At 40.4% G+C, this 24,742-nt stretch overlaps 1 protein-coding gene across 1 annotated transcript in view; it reads right to left on the bottom strand.

Annotated features, from left to right (window-relative positions):
• Positions 1 to 358: 358 nt before the first annotated feature.
• LOC146673743 (uncharacterized) overlaps positions 359 to 24,742 on the bottom strand; it is an 88,269-nt gene continuing 63,885 nt past the window's right edge. Inside the window, exons 19-25 of the mRNA XM_085401009.1 lie at positions 22,582 to 22,676; positions 20,986 to 21,078; positions 8,419 to 8,493; positions 7,996 to 8,085; positions 6,832 to 6,930; positions 708 to 761; positions 359 to 544 (exon numbers count right to left, since the gene is read on the bottom strand). Coding sequence (XP_085257135.1) covers positions 359 to 544; positions 708 to 761; positions 6,832 to 6,930; positions 7,996 to 8,085; positions 8,419 to 8,493; positions 20,986 to 21,078; positions 22,582 to 22,676 — 692 coding nt within the window. The remainder of the gene's footprint in view (positions 545 to 707; positions 762 to 6,831; positions 6,931 to 7,995; positions 8,086 to 8,418; positions 8,494 to 20,985; positions 21,079 to 22,581; positions 22,677 to 24,742) is intronic.

The raw sequence follows: 24,742 nt of genomic DNA, 5'->3' as shown, positions 1-24,742 counted from the left end.
TTTTTTGTATGCTAAATATCCAAGTTAATGACTTTCAGCATTTGTCTTTTTTTGAAACCTTTTTGCATTTTTTTTATGTTTAGAAGAAAATTCAGCAGGATTATAACAGAGAGATGATTTGTTGATCCCTGATTTCTGGACTTTAGTTTTTTCAGGGTTTCTCCTGCTAGAGCTGATTGTTTAAGTCTGAATACTTTTTCTCCAACAGCAGGTGAGAGGACACGTGACTGGAGACGTGCTCTTTTATAAGACATGATATAACAATACATTCACAAACTTTACTAAAGAAAAAAATTCTGTTTAAAATAAATTATAACGTGTTATGTAAATATAAAGTGGTTGATGATGTTTTTAAGTTTCAAGTTTGAAAACAGTGAGAACAAACTTGAGCTATTTGGTGTCTGAGGTTTGTTCTCATGTGTGATTGTAACCTGAACACGTAGAAAACAGAGATAATAGCAGGTGATTGATTTGGGTGACAAAGATTTACCTCATTGAGATTTTTCTCAGTTTTCTTCTTCTCGTGCTGGAGCTGCTTTACCAACTAAAAGACAGAAGAGAGATGAAGAAAAAGATCACAGCTATGAACTTAAATATGTTTTTGTGCTGGAAAATTAATGTTTGTGAAGAAATTCCAAATTTGGATTGTATACAAAGAGATAAAAGAGAGACGACAGCAGCGAACTGCTTTGGGTGAAAAGATTTACCTCTTTGAGTTTTCTGTCACTTTCATCATTCCTCGTCTTCTCAGCCTGGAGCATCTTTTCCAAATAGCAGAGAGAAATGAAAACATCAGTATATTTTTAATGGAAATATTCTTCTAATCACTTTTGCAATATCCTAATTTATTTAGATTAGTTTATTTCTTAATGTAGTAAAACAGCTGTCATTCTTATGTAGATCACCAGTCAAAGGTTTTAGAACACATCTTATTTTTAAGTGTTTAACTGGTCCCTCAAATCCTACATTTTCCTCTCAGCATCTCGTCTTCTCTTTGTCCTGATGAAGCTGATGCTAATTATAGAATCATTTTTCTCTGACTGCACATTAAAGGACATGGAAAAAAATCTCATGCGTTGACATTTTGTGAGCGCTTTCTGTCATTTTTCAGGCCTGCTTATAGAAAAATATGACTAAAACAACTCGTGTATTTGAATTTCAATAAATGTCATTTAATTAAAAACCTCCCATCTATCAATTTTCTTACACTAATCCAATTTACATAAATCAATTCATCAATCAATAACTAAAAGTATTAACACTACTGTGCTATGGGGTATTTTTTAACTTGTGTTTCTTGTTTCTCAATAAAAAGTCAAAAATTAGCAAGTTGGTCACATCAAACAAATCATATCAGCATCTTAATTTCCACTAACGACTTCACATTAAGCAGAAAGTCACACAGAGGGACATAATGAGTGTGCAGGTCTATGATCATTGGTATAGCAGCCATCACATACGTCCATGTTTATCTGTCTTCTGAGCAACACTTTCAGACTGAGTCTTCACTATTGGGGTTGGCACGACTCTGCTCTGTGTACTTTGAATTCAGTTTATGAACTTGAACCACAACAAATAATGGTCCCATTTACTTTGACATCTGATAGCACATTTCTTATTACTGTCAACATTTAAAGAATAATTATGAATTTCAATATAACCACAACTTTTATAAGGATACTGTAGCATCTCTTACATGAAATGATCATCTGCAATAGTCTTACTCTTGTGTTTATCTTTTCACACACAGTTAATCCAATCAAAAATAACAATAAAAGAATAAAAATAAACTTCCTCTTGTTTCTACTTGTTTCTGTCAAGTCCTCCAAGATGGCGGCGCGCACGGGTGCAGCGGCTCTTAGCTCTCCAGTTTGGTGCTCGTTTTTACTTTTAATGTGGATATTTTCGAATGTTTGCAACGCCGCCATCTCTTACAGTCGCCAGAACCTAATTGACCTAGGTTTTAAATATAGTTTGTCTGTTTCTGGCGACTATCAGCGAACACACAACATCCTGGTGGAGATAGCGAGACCGCCAGGGTCACCGTGGATGGTCTGCCCGCCCAGCAAGCGTAGAAGGCGACGGAGGGAAAGAAAGCAGAAGAGGGGATGCCGGTCGGGCTCAGACGCTAGGCTACGCAAACATCCACACCGGCCAGCACTTCCGAGCCTTTTCCTATCGAACGCCAGATCCATCACCCACAAACTAGACGAATTGGAGCTACAGATAGCCAACACAATCTTTGCACGTAACTGTAGCATTATTCTTATTATGGAGACGTGGCTTCACCCGCTGATTCCCGACGCTGCAGTCGAGTTAGCAGGCCGCACGCTACACCGGCATGACAGAAACAGCAACTCAGGTAAAAGCAGAGGAGGGGGGCTATGTGTTTACGTGCATAACGAGTGGTGTTGTAACAGCAGGATCATTCACACACACTGTTCTCCTGATTTGGAGGTTCTGGCAGTCTCGTGCAGACCTTTTTACATCCCGAGGGAGTTTACAGTAGTTATTGTGATAGCTGTTTATATACCGCCGGATGCTAACGGTAGCACGGCTCTCAGCCTCTTGCTCAACACCATAAACAAACAACAGCTTGCCCACCCCGGTGGGGTTTTTATTGTCGCCGGCGACTTTAACAAAGCGTGCCTAAAGACTGTGCTTCCTAAATTTGTCCAGTTTGTGGACTTTGCTACAAGAGGAGAACACACTTTGGACCATGTCTATTCAAACATCAAGCATGCTTTCAGAGCGACACCCCTCCCCCACCTGGCTGGATCTTACCACCTCTGCATGTCCCTCACCCCCACCTACATCCCCCTGCTGAGAAAAACAAAGCCCCAGACAAAGACAATAAAAACCTGGCCTGAAGGAGCCCTGTCTCAACTGCAGGACTGCTTCTCAACAACTGTATGGGATTTATTCTCCAGCCACAACCTCCAGGAGTACACGGACACTGTACTCTCGTACATCAGGAACTGTGTTGACAATGTCACCGTCAACAAAAGGGTCAGGGTGTTTCCAAATCAAAAACCCTGGATGAATAGCGAAGTGCAATCCCTCCTAAAAAGCCACAACACTGCCTTCAAGTCAGGGGACAGGGCTGCGTATAGGGCGGCCAGGGCAGACCTGAGTAGAGGCATCAGGAAAGCTAAGGCTGCCTATAGGAGGAGGATTGAAGATCACTTTGCTGACAACGACCCCAGAAAAATGTGGCAGGGGATCAATCACATTACCAACCACAGAAGTAATAACCAGGCAACATCTAGGACTGATGCCTCACTGGCTGAGGATCTAAACCGTTTCTTCGCCCGCTTTGAGACGACCAGGCCCTCAGCTGCCACACCACTTCCACCCGCCCCCAGCACTGGCACACTAACACTTAGGGAGCATCAAGTGAGGTGTGTTCTAAGGTCAGTGAATCCCAGGAAGGCGGCAGGTCCTGATGGAATACATGGAAAGGTTCTCAGAGCATGTGCTGACGAACTGACCGGAGTCTTCACTAAAATCTTCAACCTTTCCTTGTCATCAAACACCGTCCCGCCCTGCCTCAAAACCTCCACCATCATCCCCATCGCCAACAAGACAGCTGTGGCCAGCCCAAATGACTACAGGCCTGTTGCACTTACGCCTGTAGTGATGAAGTGCTTTGAGAGACTGGTCTGTCAGCACATCAGGGCCGGTCTGCCTCCCACTCTGGACCCCCACCAATTTGCCTACAGGACAAATCGTTCCACGGAGGATGCTATCACCATAGCGCTCCACACTGCGCTGAGTCACCTGGAGCACCGAGGAAGCTATGTGAGAATGCTCTTTCTGGACTTCAGCTCAGCATTCAATCATATCATCCCGGAGATCCTGGTCCAGAAACTGTCTCACCTGGGACTCTCCACCCCCATCTGCCTCTGGATCAAGGACTTCCTGACAAATAGACCACAGTCTGTCAGACTCGGCCCCCACCGGTCCAGCACCATCACACTCAGCACCGGGTCTCCACAAGGATGTGTTTTGAGTCCCCTCCTGTTTACGCTCTACACATCTGACTGCTCCCCTACCCATCTCTCAAACACCATCATAAAGTTCGCGGATGACACCACAGTGGTTGGACTCATCTCAAGGGGGGATGAGTCGGACTACAGAGATGAGGTCAACAGACTGACTGAGTGGTGTTCAGTTAACAACCTCCAACTGAACACCACGAAAACTAAAGAACTTATCTTGGACTTCAGGAAGGGCAGAGCAGACCCGGCCCCACTTTACATTCACGGGAGCTGTGTGGAGAGGGTACACTCCATGAGGTTTCTGGGCGTGCAGATATCTGATGACCTCTCCTGGACTGCAAATACTACAGCGGTGGTTAAAAAGGCCCAGCAGCGTCTCCACTTTCTGAGAGTGCTTAGGAGGAACAACCTGGAGGAGAGGCTGCTGGTGACATTTTACAGAGCCACCATAGAGAGCATCCTAACGTACGGCATAACAACATGGTATGCAGGGTGCTCAGCTGCGGACAGGAAAGTACTGCAGAGGGTCATCAACACAGCCCAGAAGATCACTGGCTGCTCTCTGCCCAGCCTGGAGGTCACTGCAAACTCTCGGTACCTCAGCAGAGCTGGCAATATCATCAAGGACTACTCTCACCCCAGCAACCAACTGTTTGAACTATTACCGTCAGGCCGACGGTACAGGTCACATAAAACCAGGACAAACAGATTCAGGGATAGCTTCTTTCCCAGAGCTATCACAGTAGTAAATAAGCACAAAAACAATTGAACCTATTCCATACCGTCACTGTCATTATATTATACTGCTATTCATACTGTCATTATATTAATGCTGCTATCCTGTATATATTGTACATACTATTGTTTGAGTACTTACGATTGTTTTTTTTGTTTTTTGTTTTTTTTTGTACTTTTTATATTTTACATTTATATTTATTATTGAAACTTGCACCAAGGGAGTGGCACTCCAATTTTGTTGTACTCTGTACAATGACAATAAAGGCTATTCTATTCTATTCTATTATATTCTATGACAGCAGCACCATCACACAAAGCAAAGAAATCCTGCATGTAAGTGAAACAGCAGTGCTTTTTGTCTTAATGAAAAGCTGGAACAGAGCTGATCCTCTACATCAGACATCAGGCAGAACGGGTCTGGACCCAGTGTTGAGATTTCTCTGTAAAGTTGAGACTGTTCAGTCGGGATTTAAACCGAAAAGGAACAATTCAAGCGTTTTATCTCTTTAATGAATTTTTCTGAAGTTAAGCACTTGATCTAAATGTGGGCAGTTTTCATATTTATATGGTGAGAATTTCAGCAGGCACACATACATATCTGTTCATATTGTGTCACCAAAAACTGTTTTTGAATTATTTGTTAAAAGGTTTTGAAATGAACAATCATGTGAAAACATCTGGGAACATCTCTCCCTGCATAAAAATTCACTCTTCATTCAACAAAAAGATAACAGCAGTATGTATTTCATTTCCTCCTCATTTCCTACATCTGAGTACTGGAGTGTTTCACAAACATCTATTTTTAGTGAAGCAGTATTTAGACGTACAGAATGGAGTTAGTTGTAAAAGCTGGCTGTGCAACAATTTGGGTATCGTTGTAATTTTACTGATTTGAATGCAAACTGTTCAATACTGATTACTTGCAACACTAAATCAGTTGGATTAGCTTGTTAATCCTTGAACTTTATAGGCAAGCATGTCCAATCATAAGAAAATGTATTTAAGGTGGAAACTTTCAAGTTGTGCTTCTCTTAGACACTGAACACTGACAGAACTGGATCCTCAAAGTAATTCTCAAAAAATCTGAAAACAAAGATTGTCAGTACTGTGGTTCAGGGGAAGGCTGCAAAAACATCTCTCAGAGGTTTGAACTCAGTTTCATCTAAAAGGACAGTAATCAGGAAATAGAAGAGCACAGGCACAGCTGTGGTTGAACTCAGGTCAGGCCAAGAAAATTACAGGAGCTTCATATGCAGTGGACTGTCAGAATGAATCACCTCCAAAACCCTGCAGAGCATCTTGCTGAAGATGTGTATTTGTACATATGTATGGGAGGCTAATGAAAAGAAGGCCTTTCTGCACTCACACCACAAACAGAATCGCTTGTTGTATAAAAGCTCATTTAGATGAGAAGGATTAACACTGTGCTGTGGAAGAATAACACCACATTCCCCTGACTTGGATGTCATTGAAATTTTGTGGGATGATTTGAATCAGGCTGTTGATGCTTTTCTGCTTTTTTGTATGGAAGAAGGATCAAACATGCCTTCATCTATCCAGACACTCATCAAAGGCTATCTGAGGTGTCTTGAATTATATTTGCAAATGAAGCTCAACTAAGTGTTGATGCAATATCTCTGTTGGCTCCTAAATTTATGCACCGTCTAACTTTGTTATAATTGTTGAAATTTTGTTGTTGTAATTGTTGTGATTTTTTTCTGATACATATTATCTGTAAATATAATAAACTGTCACTGTTGAAATGATACAGTTTCCATAATGACAGATCAGCCAACAATAAACCAAAATCCAAAAACTGAACTTTATCTATGACTGTGTGTTTACACTAAATAATGAGACATTATGATCATCTGGATCTTTGCATCAAGACGTTTTTTCTAACTGGACTCAATAATAATAATAATAATAAATCAGTGTGTGGTGGGATAATGTTTATTTATATTGTATAGTTTGATGTAAATACTGACACTAAATGTTCTGAATGACAATAATGTGGCTATTCTGTTCTATTCTGTATTACCAAAGAGAGTCGAGTCAGCAAATTCTGATTGTTTATAATGGAAAGACAAACCTCCCAATTTTTGGACTCCATCTGCTTCTTCAGCTTCTCTGCTGTTTCTTTGTCCTGCTGAAGCTGTTTGATGATTTTACTGTCTGTCTTACCCTGGAGCTGAAATGTTACATGAAGAAAGAGCAGAAGAAAGAAATGTTCATGTTTAAGACACAATATTAAATAACACAATAAGAGTTCAATTAAAGCTGGAAAGAAAATCTGTATTATGTAAATATAAACTGGATAATATAAATTAATATTTGTAAATAACACTAATGAAATATCTTTCAATGTAGAGTCTCTAAAACTAAAACTTACTTTTACTTCCATTACTAATAATAGATATAGAAGAATAAACATGATATAAAAATTATATAATTCCCATAACACACAGCCCATTGTTCATCAGTTCTGCTGATTTTTTTAATTAATTATATAAATCTACGGTTTATAAGGTTGGGGAAACCTGCAGTCAGCTGAAACTGAAGAAGTTGGATGAGTGACAAAACGTTTCTCCCACTGAAAACGCTACGTCCAGATGGACAGAATCAACCTTTTGGGATTATGCATGCACACCGTTTTTTCTGATATTCTTACATGTATATATCTGGGATTTATTATTTTTTTTTATAATTGAGATGCTAAGATGCTAGATTTATTGATTCATTTATACTGTATACTGATGGTGAGTAAATATTGATGTGTGCAATTACTCTGTTCATAAAGAGGCAGCCCACCCCACCTCGCCCTCCAACTCACTCCCCACACTCTCATTAACATAACGATCATGGATACATACATCTTTTATAAAAAGATAAAATAATTAAGAATGGGATACAATATAAATATAAGAAGAGAAAGAAGATAAAAAATGACCAAGAATAAAATCAATAAATATTAGGTAAAACCTAAATTAATAATATAAATAGAATAACAGGATAAATAAGCATAAAATAAATAAACGTTAAGTAAAAGCTAAATTAAAAAGCTTAATTTTTAATTTTTAAGCTAAATTTATTATATCTGGGATTTTTAAAAATAATTTAGATGCTAAGATTTTGATTTATTGATTCATTTATAATGTACAGTCTGATGGTGAGTAAATATTGATCTGTGCAATTATTCTATTCATACAGAGAGTTGGCTCAGTAAATTCAAAATGTTTATAATGGAAACACAAACCTCTTGATTTTTTTTCTCCAGCTGCTCCAGTTTCTCTGCTGTTTCTTTCACCTCCTGGAGCTGATTGATGATTTTAGTATTCTCCTTCCACTGCAGGAGAAATGTTACATGAAGAAAGAGCAGAAGGAAGAAATGTTCATGTTTAAGACACAATAATGAAAACACAACCAGTCACATTAAAGCTGCATTATGTAAATATAAGGGAGCTGATGTAGCATGATGCTAACAACATTAAGTGTTGTGGGATGATGTCAACAATCTTGCAGTGGTAGGATTTCAAAGTTGTGTTTGGTTAATGATACAGAAGCTGCTGCTGGACAAAACTGCAGGAATATAAGTGCACAGGTCTGTGATCATTGGGAGGATGACAGCATCACATGTGTCCATGTTTACCTCTGTGTGCTGAGAGATGCTTTCACTGACCTTTGAGTCCAGTGCAGGAAATGTTTTCATCAACTCCTGAATGATTTCATCCTTCTTCCTCTCAGATTTGATCATCTGTCAGAAAAAAAGACAGACATATGTTGATGTTTCTGCAGTGCTTCGTTTATAAAAGTGACAAAATTATCGAAGCTTCACACTGTGAGCAACATGTTTCCAACCATTGTGTCCTCTCACTTTAATGATACAGACTGTACATGTTTTATTTATTATTTGTCTTAAAAATGCTAACTTCCTGTTTGTATATGATCACCAAACACCCCTGGCTAAAAGATCTTCTTATTTAAAACCTGTTTATTGCAGTCGTGGATATCAGGGAACCTTCTCCCCACAATTCCTATCAGGAGTTCCAGCTGGTCTCTGTTTGAGGGGGTAATACTAATAAGTGTATATTTCTGCCTACTCCTTTTCAAACAAATGAATGGAATGGTATTTTGTGATGATTGTGAATGCACATGTATGAAATAAAAAATGAACTGAACTGTACTTCAACTGAGAGGGCGTCGCAGATGCCGTGGAAAATGCATTGGCTTATTGGCTGTCAGTTGGCTGTCATTGGCTTATCAGTTGGCTTATCAGTTGGAAAATGCATTGGCTTATTAGTGAAAATGAAGGCTACCTTGGCATGATGTGCAAAACACTTCATGCTATCCCGACTGGATTCGATTACTGGTGTTCTCTGTATATGGCTTACACCTCTTGTTGGGTTTACTACAATAACCCCATGCCAGCATCCTCCCCTTCCTCACAGGGTGAAGTAAACCCTCAGAACCTGCGGCTGATAGGTCGGGCATCCACATCAGCCGCTGAGCCACTGGTCCCACTAAGTCTCGTTAATGCTTGATCGCTAGCAAAAAAAACGTAAAAGTTTTGTTAAAAATAAATTCTTAAGGACTTCTTCACTAATCAGGAACTGGATCAAAGCTTGTGAGAGCCGGTGAGTCCAGCTGTTTTACTGAACTTTTACCTTCAGACTGTGAATATCTTAACATGCTGACAATGAGTAGATGTGGTGGTGGAGTGGCTGCTGGTTTTAGGAAGAAGCTCACCTGCAAATAACTCTTAAGTGACTCTTAATAAAGTTTTGAACTTCTGATGTTGCAGCTGTATACACACCTTCAAAATATCACAAGGATTTTATTCTACACTTTTCAACCTTTTTAGCTGCTATCGTGCCAACAATAATTGGAACAATTTTCTATTACTTAAAAAAAAAATCAATAAGATAAAAAACTGCAAGAAAACTGCAGTTCTGACATCTCAAGGATTTTTAACAGCAGTTAACTTAGTTCAGGTGTTGTGCCAGCCTGTTTTAAACAAGCTGTTGTAAAGCCTGTACTTACAAAAACTAATCTCCATTCCTCTGTCCTCGCAAATTTCAGGCCTATTTCAAAGCTTCCTTTCCTATGAAGAATTTGGGAAAGATTGTATTTGTTCAGCTCCAATCTTTTGTAAATGGACACTATGTTCTTGAGAGGTTTCAGTCTGGTTTAAATCCTCCTCACAGCACTGAAACTACAATTTTAAAAGTTCTTAATGATCTTTTATTAACCACTGACTCAGGAGACTCGGCTCTGTTTTTGCTTTTGGATCTGACCGCTGCCTTTGATACTGCTGACCACATAATCTTGATCTCACAGTTGGAGCATTGCAGCATCAAGGTCCTTCCATCAGAGTGGTTCAGGTCTTACCTGTCTGACAGGACTTTCTCTGTGAGCTTTGGAGATTTTATCTCTTCCTCAGCTCCCCTTACTTGTGGTGTTCCCCAGGCATCTACACCAAGGCCAATTTTATTATCTATTAATATGCTGCTTCCAGGTCTATTTTTTGGAAAATATAATATTGTTTCCATTCATATCTCAATGACACTCAGATCTTTCTTCAACTGAACTGAAGCTGCTCTGCCTCACTAGAACCCTTACTTCAGTTTCTCTGTGAAGTTAAAGCCTGAATGGCCTTTAACTTCCTGAATTTTAATGAAAACAAAACTGAAATCATAATTTCTGGACTATGTGGCAATCCCAGAAACTCTCCTTTTAACCTGCACAGTTTTTAGCCTTTTATTAAATCACATGCCAAAAATTTTGGGGTTGTATTTGACAGTAATTTCACCTTTGAAAACAGATCAGCTCAGTTGTACAGCAGCCTTTTTTCAAACTTAGGCTTTTATCTAAGATGAGATCATTTTTATCTTTTAAAAACTTTGAAAGGACGATCCATGCTTTTGTTAGCTGGAATAGCTGGAACTCCTTAAATGTTTGAGTTAACCAGACCTGCCATGTAAGACTGCAGTTGGTCCAGATGCTGCAGCTCGTCTTCTGACACGAACTAAAAGACTTGAACATATTTCCCCGGCGCTTGCCTCTCTTCACTTGCTCCGTGTTCACTTCAGAATTCATTTTAAAATTTGATTGTTAACTTACAAAGCCCTGAAGGGACAGGCTCTCAGGTATTTATCTGACCACCTTCTAGGTCTCTTAGATCAAATGATCTTTTGCTTTTAGCCATACAAAGGTCAAAACTGGTTCACAGAGGTGATTGAGCGTTTGGGGTCATAGCTCCTAAACTGTGGAATAATCGACGCCTACACATCAGACAGACTCCTACTGTCAATCTTTTAAATCTTATCTTAAAATACATTTATATTCACTGGCTTTTAATAGAGTATGAGAGTTATTTGGTATTTGATGTTTGGTACTAATATTACAAGTTATTTTACCAGTTATTTTGTATTTTTGTAAATCACTTTGATCAACATTGCTGTTGGGATGAAATGTGCTATAGAAATAAATAAATGATAAAATGTAAAGAATCTAAATTATGTAAAGTCACAAACTCATAAAAACTAAACTCAACTAAAACTGCTGAGGGTTGGTGCTTCAGCTTATGAGCTGCTACTCTGCTTCAACTGTAATCAGAACAATAAATAAAAACATAGTGGAAAGAAATGTTATTATTGCTGCCAATATAAAGTTTATAGAACCAAATTTCAACAACACAAAATGCTGTCAGTTTAAGAAAAACCTACATTAGACCAAATATTCAGCTCTGGTAGATTCTACATATCAAAGTTAGAAAACACTCTGATTTGATGGAAAAACATTTTCTACTTTACCGAAGAGTTGATTGTAAAGTGTTTCATCCTCTTTCATCAACATCTAAAAATCACTTTACAGGGAGGAAGGTGACTGTTCCTCATCCTGAGATCAACAGCAGCATGTATAGCTTCTAAATTTGTATTTAAAATATATTTTATACCTTTACATTTAGTTTTATTTATTTATTTATTTATTTATTTATCTAAATAGTCTGTTAGTGTGTAAATACTGATTTGGACTATTATTTTATTCATAATAATTCATCAGAGCTGAGTCAGCAATTTCAGAATATTTATGATGAAAAGACAAACCTGCTGATTTTTGGACTCCAGCTGAATCTTCAGGATCTCTGCTGCTTGTTTCAACTGCTGGAGCTGATGGATGGTTTCAGTTTTCTCCGTCCACTGCAGGTGAAATGTTACATGAAGAAAGAGAAGAAGGAAGAAATGCTCTCTACTGAGATCAACAGGAGACTTTCCAAACTGGAAAACTGAAACTTGTTGCTTCTAACACGTGAATGACAATCAGATCAGGAACGATCCTTTTACACAGCAGTGAGTCTGCTCCTCTCCATCAGCCTATGAGAGCAGCACCATCACACAAAGCCAACAAATCATGTACGTAAAGTGAAGCAGCAGCTTTAGTTTAATGAGAAGCTGAAACAGAGCTGATCCTCTACATGATCACAAACACCAGAAGTGAAGTTGCTGCTTTGACTGTCATGGTCCTGAGTCAGTGACACAGTGGTTCCAGGTCTCTGGACTTTATAATGTTTGAATATTCTATGTTGGTTTCATTTATTTTATGCTTTAGGTGTGTTTAGGTTAGAATAAGCCCTCCCTCTGTGTTCCCCGTCCTCTTGTGTCTAATTCTGTTTGTTATTTGTGTCTCAGTCTTGTCTCCATGCTTATTTGCCTTTCTGGTCCCCAGTCACGTCTCTCCGTCTCATTTGCACTCAGTGTGTCTCAGTGTGTGTTTCTCATGTTTCCTGTTTTATTTCAGTCTCCTGTCCTGTGTGCATCATGTCCAGCTGTGTTCCCCGAGTGTCTCCTCTCTGTCCTGATGTCCTCTTGTGTATATGATGTCTGTGTCTCCGTCTATTTGGTGTTGTGAGCTCGGTCTAGCTGTGTGTCTTGTCTGTTTAGAAAGTTTCTGTAGTAATATTTCAAAGAGTTAGTTCCCAGTTCATGTTCACGTCACCTGTTTTCTGGGAATTTAGCAATAAAACTATTTCCAGCACAGTTTTGCCTGAGAGTCCACAACTCTGCCTCCCACAGAAAATTTACCATGACATTGACTGAGGTTTGGTTGTAGACTGCCTCAATATCATGTATGGATGATATATTTAGACCCTTAGATTTAGATTTCTTTATTTTTCGTTTATACTGTAAAGTCTGCTGGTGAGTAAGTACTGATGGGCGTTCTTAAAGTCAGCAAAGAGGTACAGAAAAGAAGACCAGACACCAGCGAGGGAGGATAAGAAGGACAGACGCAACAACATTGTCATCCCCTATGTAGCCGGTGTATCAGAAAAACTCAGGAGAGTTTTCTCCAAGCATGACATCCCGGTGCATTTCAGACCCAGCAACACGCTCAGACAAAAACTGGTTCACCCGAAAGATAAAACGCCAAAACACAGACTTAACAATGTGGTGTATGCTGTACAGTGCAGCGAGGAATGCCCAGACCTCTACATTGGAGAGACCAAACAGCCACTTCACAAGCGCATGGCACAACATAGAAGAGCCACCTCCACAGGACAAGACTCAGCAGTCCATCTGCATCTTAAGGATAAAGGACACTCTTTCGAGGATGCCAATGTTCACATTTTGAACAGAGGACACCTTCACAGACATACTGATGTGCACTTTTATTCTATTCAATTATAGAGAAATGGAAAAACAAACCTCCTGAGTTTGGGGCTCCAGCTGTTTCTTCAGGCCTTCTGCTTTTTGTTTCACCTGGTCGAGCTGTTTGATGATATCAGTGTTCTTCTTCCACTGCAGGTGAAATGTTACATGAAGAAAGAGCAGAAACTCTCATGATTAGGAAACACTGATGAAACACAACCAGACTCACATTAAAGTTGTATTGTGTAAACATAAGGGAGTTGATGTACAGTGGGGCAAAAAAGTATTTAGTCAGCCACCGATTGTGCAAGTTCCCCCACCTAAAATGATGACAGAGGTCAGTAATTTGCACCAGAGGTACACTTCAACTGTGAGAGACAAAATGTGAAGAAAAAAATCCATGAATTCACATGGTAGGATTTGTAAAGAATTTATTCATAAATCAGGGTGGCAAATAAGTATTTGGTCAATGACAAAAATACAACTGAATACTTTGTAACATAACCTTTGTTGGCAATAACAGAGGTCAAACGTTTACTATAGGTCTTTACCAGGTTTGCACACACAGTAGCTGGTATTTTGGCCCATTCCTTCATGCAGATCTTCTCGAGAGCAGTGATGTTTTGGGGCTGTCGCCGAGCAACACGGACTTTCAACTCCCGCCACAGATTTTCTATGGGGTTGAGGTCTGGAGACTGGCTAGGCCACTCCAGGACTTTCAAATGCTTCTTACGGAGCCACTCCTTTGTTGCCCGGGCGGTGTGTTTTGGATCATTGTCATGTTGGAAGACCCAGCCTCGTTTCATCTTCAAAGTTCTCACTGATGGAAGGAGGTTTTGGCTCAAAATCTCACGATACATGGCCCCATTCATTCTGTCCTTAACACGGATCAGTCGTCCTGTCCCCTTGGCAGAAAAACAGCCCCATAGCATGATGTTTCCACCCCCATGCTTCACAGTAGGTATGGTGTTCTTGGGATGCAACTCAGTATTCTTCGTCCTCCAAACACGACGAGTTGAGTTTATACCAAAAAGTTCTACTTTGGTTTCATCTGACCACATGACATTCTCCCAATCCTCTGCTGTATCATCCATGTGCTCTCTGGCAAACTTCAGACGGGCCTGGACATGCACTGGCTTCAGCAGCGGAACACGTCTGGCACTGCGGGATTTGATTCCCTGCCGTTGTAGTGTGTTACTGATGGTGACCTTTGTTACTTTGGTCCCAGCTCTCTGCAGGTCATTCACCAGGTCCCCCCGTGTGGTTCTGGGATCTTTGCTCACCGTTCTCATGATCATTTTGACCCCACGGGATGAGATCTTGCGTGGAGCCCCAGATCGTGGGAGATTATCAGTGGTCTTGTATGTCTTCCATTTTCTGATGATTGCTCCCACAGTTGATTTTTTTCACACCAAGCTGCTTGCCTATTGTAGATTCACTCTTCCCAGTCTGGTGCAGGTCTACAATACTTTTCCTGGTGTCCTTCGAGAGCTCTTTGGTCTTGGCCATGGCAGAGTTTGGAGTCTGACTGTTTGAGGCTGTGGACAGTAGGGGTGCAACGATACACAAAATTCACGGTTCGGTTCGGTTCGATACTTTGGTGTCACGGTTCGATATTTTTTCGATACAAAAAGAAATGTTCATGCCTTTTTAATTTGTCATTTATTAAAATTATAAATATATATTTTAACTCAGAAGTACAGTTTTTAAATTTAACCCTAACCCTTGTGCGTGTTTTTTATTTTGACAGCGAATGCGCACCTGCGGACCACTTATGTGCACCCCTGGTTATATAGCTCATCATATCACAGCCACAGAAATTATTTTGTTCATGAAACCATAAAGCTGCACTTTCTTTTTGCCTTATAGTCTGATTTGTCATAACTTTTCCGTTTTGTGGTAAGCTTTTCTTTGGCTGTCACTTCTTCACCCTGACCTGTCTTATTTGGCTCAGCAGAACTAAAATATATATCCTGCTGCTTTTACACGCGGACTCACATAACGCTCAGCGATTCTCTGCGCGATCAACCTCTCACATGTTTAAGCTGCGGGAGATTTCACTTGTCATGTTTGCATAGTAAGCTAACGATTAATAAGACGATGTCAGAGGAATTGGTGCACAAATTATCACCACTCACCAATCAGTGTTGTCGCTCTCTATACACAGTTCGGGCGATTGCAAAGTGAAAGCAAAAAACAAGCGCAAATTCAAACGCGATTTCAATATGTCACATATTGACAGTTGCTCACCGATGCCAATGACATAATTACCCAGCTACATTTCCGAAAGAATGCAAAAGCATTGACATATATAGATTTTGGTAGCCCGACTGGAAAAATCGCTAGCCCCGGGACGTTGGGCTAGCGATATTGCGAGCCCTGTATCTGATTGAGGAATCACTCATCTTTGGAAAAGAGAGTTTATTACAGAGAAATGTCTCTTTCCAAAATAAAAGCTATACTATACGCTTCTTCTGGGCTATATTCTCAGCAGCATATTAAACATATCAGGTCCCCATAAGGAGAATCATGTGCTAACGGCTGTCTAAATGACTCGGGTAAAGTTTGTAGCATGCTTGTTGTTTTTGTCTTTGCACTAGGATGATGTCGGCGTAAATGTGCAGTCATATTCGTTCTGTTCCCACTAGTGCTTTCAGGTTAATCTCGTTGAAATGACCTTAACGCCACAACACGGCAAATCTCCGTTAACGAGCTACCCCTGATAGCCCTGTGCATGGGGCTAGACGGCCAACACGTTAACGAGCTAACTGCGCTAACACACTAGCTCCCACCCATGTTAATTGAGCATTGCGTGGCACATCCAACATACTGTTTTACTTTAGTCCATGACGCGCTTACCTTCAGGGTCATACGTCACATGAAAACCAAAATAATTCCAAACGCCAGATCTGAATGAGGGTGGGGGAGGTTCAATTTGACATGTTGCAAGGAGAGCTTAACTTCTGTCTCGCTAGCTTGCCCTGTGCTCTTCCTTCTGACTATGCTGTCTGTGTTGAGCGCTCAGTGGATCTGCGCTCGACAGTGCAGCCTAGGCAGAGTAGTCGAACGCAGATTAACTGAGCGCTCAACACAGACAGCATCGTCAGAAGGAAAGTTGATAAAATAAATTACAAATGTTGTATTGTTCATACATATGCGTACCAAACCGAAAGCACTGTATCGAACGGTTCAATATCGATACGAATATCGTTGCACCCCTAGTGGACAGGTGTCTTTTATACAGATGATGAGTTCAAACAGGTGCCATTCATACAGGTAACGAGTGGGGGACAGAAAAGCGTCTTACAGAAGACGTTACAGGTCTGTGAGAGCCAGAGATTTTCCATGTTTGAGGTGACCAAATACTTATTTTCCACCCTGATTTACGGATAAATTCTTTACAAATCCTACCATGTGGATTCATGGATTTTTTTTTCACATTCTGTCTCTCACAGTTGAAGTGTACCTCTGGTGCAAATTACTGACCTCTGTCATCATTTTAAGTGGGGGAACTTGCACAATCGGTGGCTGACTAAATACTTTTTTGCCCCACTGTAATGGTAAATGGTAAATGGCCTGTATTTATATAGCGCCTTACTAGTCCCTAAGGACCCCAAAGCGCTTTACATATCCAGTCATCCACCCATTCACACACACAATCACACACTGATGATGGCAAGCTACATTGTAGCCACAGCCACCCTGGGGCGCACTGACAGAGGCGAGGCTGCCGAACACTGGCGCCACCGGGCCCTCTGACCACCACCAGTAGGCAACGGGTGAAGTGTCTTGCCCAAGGACACAACGACCGAGACTGTCCAAGCCGGGGCTCGAACCGGCAACCTTCCGATTACAAGGCGAACTCCCAACTCTTGAGCCACGATCGCACTGTAGCATGATACCAGCCATTTGGCTGGAAGGCGGGTTTTAAAGGTAGAAAGGTAGAAGCCTGGCAGTGCCAGTGTTAACAACATTAAGTGTTTTTATTTATTTTTTTACTTATATATAAGGAGCCCCATTAGCTTCCACAACAGTGATTGCTAATTGCTGTATTTCATATGATACAATGTGTTGTGTTTAACAGTGATGCTTTCTTTATAAATAAAAAGAAGCCAAAGTGTAATATAGTTTGTACTGGAAGCCAAAAACGTTTATTATCTATTCGATCGTGCATTAATAACATCTTATTTAGAAGGTGCATTTCCTAACCACAGCTATGGTCTGTCTCATTTTCTTGATGACAGAGTCTCTATGCTGAGAGGTGGTGATTTATAGTAACACCAATTAGTTTAATCTGGGTGACCTGTTCTTATACTGATCCAGCTTTGGAGAGAATTCATTGTGGACTGTTGACTAAACATAGTCTACTTCCAGTTAACATAGATTTAGGTTTAGATTAACTAGAATCATGTTATTTTTACTCATCCAGTAAAACACGTTCAGCAAGTCTTGTTGTAATAAGCTGGACAATTCGAAGTTGTCACTAGATGAATTAAACATGGTGGAAACATCGATGTAGATTACAAGATGAGATTTGCCCAAGACATACGGCAGATCGTTCATGAAAACTGAATAGAGAAGTGGAACGAGGCAGCTGCCTTGGGATGGACCACAGTTCATATTGCAGCTATCTGAGAAATAATCATTATAATAAACCTTTTGGCTTCTTTCAGAGTTGTGTTTGGTTAATGACACAGAAACTGCTGCTGGACAAAACTGCAGGAATATAAGTGCACAGGTCTGTGATCATTGGGAGGATGACAGCATCACATATGTCCATGTTTACCTCTGTCTGCTGAGAGATGCTTTCACTGAGCTTTGAGTCCATTGTAGAAAATGTTTTCTTCAGCTTCTGAATGAATCCATCCTTCTCCTTCTCAGAGTTTATCATCTGTCAGAAAGAAAGACAGATGTTGATATTTCTGCAGTGCTTTGTTGATAAAAGTGACAAAATCACTGAAGCTTCACACTGTGAGCAACATGTTTTGTGGTGATCAGTGATGGACATTAGACCAACTGTAAAAAATTGGATGCGGTTGTTCGCACTAAACCAAAACAACCAGATCTTCCCTCATGCGGCTACCCCACTGGAGCCAGCTGGAGGCCTGCCAAGGTCACACAAATCTCCCATGATAACAGCACTGCTGTTGGAACTCCTTGTCCTCATCCTTGAAGGCCACCTGAGACGACTGAAGACTGTTGACTTTCTCTGAAGAGACACTTTCTTCACATGTGACAGCCTCTTTTTAAAGGGACCAAAGGGAAGTGGACAAGTGACTCAAAGGCTATTTGATGGATAGGTGTGGACAATTCCTCAGGTATGACATCATCAATTAAACAGATGAAAGCCCCCACCACCACCAGTTTAAAAAACAAACAAACTAAATATTCATTCCTATTCCTGTGGTAGATTTCTACATATATGACTAAGAAAATACTCAGATTTGATGGGAGACTTTTTTCTATTTTTCTGTTCAGCATTCAGTGTTTTATCCTCTTTTACCTAAAGAATGAGTGAAGATTTAAGACAAAAAATATAAACTGTGTTCATAATGAAGAGAAAAACTGTATTCATACAATTGCCATAAGGAGATGTTAATATTTATAAGTGCAAGTAGCTCATGTTGTATTGGTCCCTTTGCAAAGGTTTGAACTTTCTTTTCATAAATCTCAGAAATCAGTTTTACAGTCAAATTATTTTCAACAGAGAAACGTTCTGTTAACACAGCTGGTTTGGGCTGATCGCCAGAGGGCAGATGTTAACAACATTGTGGGCGGCATAAGTGACGACTTACTGGGAATGAATTCACAGTAGACACTGGATGAGATTAAGGTGAACAATATGGGGAGCTTAAAGTCCAAAACAGAAGTTTTATATTAACTAGTTCAAATCTCCAGTTTATGAAAACCAAACATGGTGAAATATTGCACTCCAAAAGACCCCGGGCTTCTGAAAAAACAACCCGGGCTTAAGCCCAGTAAGTAGCTCTGTCCCAGAATTCATAGCGCGGCCCTGCTCAGTTTCCAACAATGTCGGCAGCTAGTCAGTTTTAATATTACTCTTATTATTCTTTCTGGGTCACAAAATAAACGTTTAACATATTTTCAGGCGAGAATGTAGCTGTGTAAACCTCAAATATCTGCTCAGTTTATCAAGACACCACATATTTTCAAAAGCGCTCCGACGTTTTCGGAGACGTCTGTTACCCACTAGCTTGGTAGTTCGATAGTTAGCCGGGGTGCAAGGCTCACTAGAGCCGGTGAGAACACCGGCCTCCCGGCAAATCGTTTTCAAACCCACCGCCGTCTTTCGCTACTCAGGTTAAATATATATAAGTCACTTAGATAACTTAAAAATGTTATTGTTGGGCTTTTTTTTGGCAGTTCTATCATATGTTCTTTAGTTCTTCATATGAGCCTGTGGGCCATTCTTTGTAGAGCAGGGGTGGGGCCTGTAGACTTGTGAAATGGGACGGTCTGGCCTCCATTGCGCTGCCCAGGTTGCCTAGCAACCATGATACTAACAACTGGAAACGTTTCATACAGCTTTGTTTCACAGAAATGAATGAGAACATATTTTTTTCATTTGTTTGTTTGTTTTTACATGAGCTCTGCGTGATTTAAAGTATCTGAGGCTGAGACCACAGGACTGTAAAACATGATTGTTGGGCTTCATTTCTGTACTGAACAGTCATTTTAAGATTAGTTAGTAAATAACAAGTAGCTAATGTTGTTCATGAGGCTAAAGTCATCTAACTTTGGTAATGTAACTATAATATGGCAAATATTATATTTATTATATTAATCATTATTAGTTATTTCAGCAGTGAGTGTGAACTCTGCGTCAAATACTGAGCTTCAGTAAAGATTCAAGTTGCAGTTATTTATATTTCCTATCACCTGCACTTTTATTCTACAAATTCAGTCAACAAATTCATAATGTTTATGGAAACACAAACCTCACGATGTGCTATAGAAATAAATAAATGATAAAATGTAAAGAATCTAAATTATGTAAAGTCACAAACTCATAAAAACTAAACTCAACTAAAACTGCTGAGGGTTGGTGCTTCAGCTTATGAGCTGCTACTCTGCTTCAACTGTAATCAGAACAATAAATAAAAACATAGTGGAAAGAAATGTTATTATTGCTGCCAATATAAAGTTTATAGAACCAAATTTCAACAACACAAAATGCTGTCAGTTTAAGAAAAACCTACATTAGACCAAATATTCAGCTCTGGTAGATTCTACATATCAAAGTTAGAAAACACTCTGATTTGATGGAAAAACATTTTCTACTTTACCGAAGAGTTGATTGTAAAGTGTTTCATCCTCTTTCATCAACATCTAAAAATCACTTTACAGGGAGGAAGGTGACTGTTCCTCATCCTGAGATCAACAGCAGCATGTATAGCTTCTAAATTTGTATTTAAAATATATTTTATACCTTTACATTTAGTTTTATTTATTTATTTATTTATTTATTTATCTAAATAGTCTGTTAGTGTGTAAATACTGATTTGGACTATTATTTTATTCATAATAATTCATCAGAGCTGAGTCAGCAATTTCAGAATATTTATGATGAAAAGACAAACCTGCTGATTTTTGGACTCCAGCTGAATCTTCAGGATCTCTGCTGCTTGTTTCAACTGCTGGAGCTGATGGATGGTTTCAGTTTTCTCCGTCCACTGCAGGTGAAATGTTACATGAAGAAAGAGAAGAAGGAAGAAATGCTCTCTACTGAGATCAACAGGAGACTTTCCAAACTGGAAAACTGAAACTTGTTGCTTCTAACACGTGAATGACAATCAGATCAGGAACGATCCTTTTACACAGCAGTGAGTCTGCTCCTCTCCATCAGCCTATGAGAGCAGCACCATCACACAAAGCCAACAAATCATGTACGTAAAGTGAAGCAGCAGCTTTAGTTTAATGAGAAGCTGAAACAGAGCTGATCCTCTACATGATCACAAACACCAGAAGTGAAGTTGCTGCTTTGACTGTCATGGTCCTGAGTCAGTGACACAGTGGTTCCAGGTCTCTGGACTTTATAATGTTTGAATATTCTATGTTGGTTTCATTTATTTTATGCTTTAGGTGTGTTTAGGTTAGAATAAGCCCTCCCTCTGTGTTCCCCGTCCTCTTGTGTCTAATTCTGTTTGTTATTTGTGTCTCAGTCTTGTCTCCATGCTTATTTGCCTTTCTGGTCCCCAGTCACGTCTCTCCGTCTCATTTGCACTCAGTGTGTCTCAGTGTGTGTTTCTCATGTTTCCTGTTTTATTTCAGTCTCCTGTCCTGTGTGCATCATGTCCAGCTGTGTTCCCCGAGTGTCTCCTCTCTGTCCTGATGTCCTCTTGTGTATATGATGTCTGTGTCTCCGTCTATTTGGTGTTGTGAGCTCGGTCTAGCTGTGTGTCTTGTCTGTTTAGAAAGTTTCTGTAGTAATATTTCAAAGAGTTAGTTCCCAGTTCATGTTCACGTCACCTGTTTTCTGGGAATTTAGCAATAAAACTATTTCCAGCACAGTTTTGCCTGAGAGTCCACAACTCTGCCTCCCACAGAAAATTTACCATGACATTGACTGAGGTTTGGTTGTAGACTGCCTCAATATCATGTATGGATGATATATTTAGACCCTTAGATTTAGATTTCTTTATTTTTCGTTTATACTGTAAAGTCTGCTGGTGAGTAAGTACTGATGGGCGTTCTTAAAGTCAGCAAAGAGGTACAGAAAAGAAGACCAGACACCAGCGAGGGAGGATAAGAAGGACAGACGCAACAACATTGTCATCCCCTATGTAGCCGGTGTATCAGAAAAACTCAGGAGAGTTTTCTCCAAGCATGACATCCCGGTGCATTTCAGACCCAGCAACACGCTCAGACAAAAACTGGTTCACCCGAAAGATAAAACGCCAAAACACAGACTTAACAATGTGGTGTATGCTGTACAGTGCAGCGAGGAATGCCCAGACCTCTACATTGGAGAGACCAAACAGCCACTTCACAAGCGCATGGCACAACATAGAAGAGCCACCTCCACAGGACAAGACTCAGCAGTCCATCTGCATCTTAAGGATAAAGGACACTCTTTCGAGGATGCCAATGTTCACATTTTGAACAGAGGACACCTTCACAGACATACTGATGTGCACTTTTATTCTATTCAATTATAGAGAAATGGAAAAACAAACCTCCTGAGTTTGGGGCTCCAGCTGTTTCTTCAGGCCTTCTGCTTTTTGTTTCACCTGGTCGAGCTGTTTGATGATATCAGTGTTCTTCTTCCACTGCAGGTGAAATGTTACATGAAGAAAGAGCAGAAACTCTCATGATTAGGAAACACTGATGAAACACAACCAGACTCACATTAAAGTTGTATTGTGTAAACATAAGGGAGTTGATGTACAGTGGGGCAAAAAAGTATTTAGTCAGCCACCGATTGTGCAAGTTCCCCCACCTAAAATGATGACAGAGGTCAGTAATTTGCACCAGAGGTACACTTCAACTGTGAGAGACAAAATGTGAAGAAAAAAATCCATGAATTCACATGGTAGGATTTGTAAAGAATTTATTCATAAATCAGGGTGGCAAATAAGTATTTGGTCAATGACAAAAATACAACTGAATACTTTGTAACATAACCTTTGTTGGCAATAACAGAGGTCAAACGTTTACTATAGGTCTTTACCAGGTTTGCACACACAGTAGCTGGTATTTTGGCCCATTCCTTCATGCAGATCTTCTCGAGAGCAGTGATGTTTTGGGGCTGTCGCCGAGCAACACGGACTTTCAACTCCCGCCACAGATTTTCTATGGGGTTGAGGTCTGGAGACTGGCTAGGCCACTCCAGGACTTTCAAATGCTTCTTACGGAGCCACTCCTTTGTTGCCCGGGCGGTGTGTTTTGGATCATTGTCATGTTGGAAGACCCAGCCTCGTTTCATCTTCAAAGTTCTCACTGATGGAAGGAGGTTTTGGCTCAAAATCTCACGATACATGGCCCCATTCATTCTGTCCTTAACACGGATCAGTCGTCCTGTCCCCTTGGCAGAAAAACAGCCCCATAGCATGATGTTTCCACCCCCATGCTTCACAGTAGGTATGGTGTTCTTGGGATGCAACTCAGTATTCTTCGTCCTCCAAACACGACGAGTTGAGTTTATACCAAAAAGTTCTACTTTGGTTTCATCTGACCACATGACATTCTCCCAATCCTCTGCTGTATCATCCATGTGCTCTCTGGCAAACTTCAGACGGGCCTGGACATGCACTGGCTTCAGCAGCGGAACACGTCTGGCACTGCGGGATTTGATTCCCTGCCGTTGTAGTGTGTTACTGATGGTGACCTTTGTTACTTTGGTCCCAGCTCTCTGCAGGTCATTCACCAGGTCCCCCCGTGTGGTTCTGGGATCTTTGCTCACCGTTCTCATGATCATTTTGACCCCACGGGATGAGATCTTGCGTGGAGCCCCAGATCGTGGGAGATTATCAGTGGTCTTGTATGTCTTCCATTTTCTGATGATTGCTCCCACAGTTGATTTTTTTCACACCAAGCTGCTTGCCTATTGTAGATTCACTCTTCCCAGTCTGGTGCAGGTCTACAATACTTTTCCTGGTGTCCTTCGAGAGCTCTTTGGTCTTGGCCATGGCAGAGTTTGGAGTCTGACTGTTTGAGGCTGTGGACAGTAGGGGTGCAACGATACACAAAATTCACGGTTCGGTTCGGTTCGATACTTTGGTGTCACGGTTCGATATTTTTTCGATACAAAAAGAAATGTTCATGCCTTTTTAATTTGTCATTTATTAAAATTATAAATATATATTTTAACTCAGAAGTACAGTTTTTAAATTTAACCCTAACCCTTGTGCGTGTTTTTTATTTTGACAGCGAATGCGCACCTGCGGACCACTTATGTGCACCCCTGGTTATATAGCTCATCATATCACAGCCACAGAAATTATTTTGTTCATGAAACCATAAAGCTGCACTTTCTTTTTGCCTTATAGTCTGATTTGTCATAACTTTTCCGTTTTGTGGTAAGCTTTTCTTTGGCTGTCACTTCTTCACCCTGACCTGTCTTATTTGGCTCAGCAGAACTAAAATATATATCCTGCTGCTTTTACACGCGGACTCACATAACGCTCAGCGATTCTCTGCGCGATCAACCTCTCACATGTTTAAGCTGCGGGAGATTTCACTTGTCATGTTTGCATAGTAAGCTAACGATTAATAAGACGATGTCAGAGGAATTGGTGCACAAATTATCACCACTCACCAATCAGTGTTGTCGCTCTCTATACACAGTTCGGGCGATTGCAAAGTGAAAGCAAAAAACAAGCGCAAATTCAAACGCGA

This window comes from Rhamphochromis longiceps, linkage group LG3 (assembly GCF_057381845.1).
Source record: "Rhamphochromis longiceps isolate RC_006_pf linkage group LG3, R_longiceps_female_GT1.1, whole genome shotgun sequence".
NCBI lineage: Eukaryota > Metazoa > Chordata > Actinopteri > Cichliformes > Cichlidae > Rhamphochromis > Rhamphochromis longiceps.
This window is presented reverse-complemented; position numbering and strand designations above follow the sequence as displayed.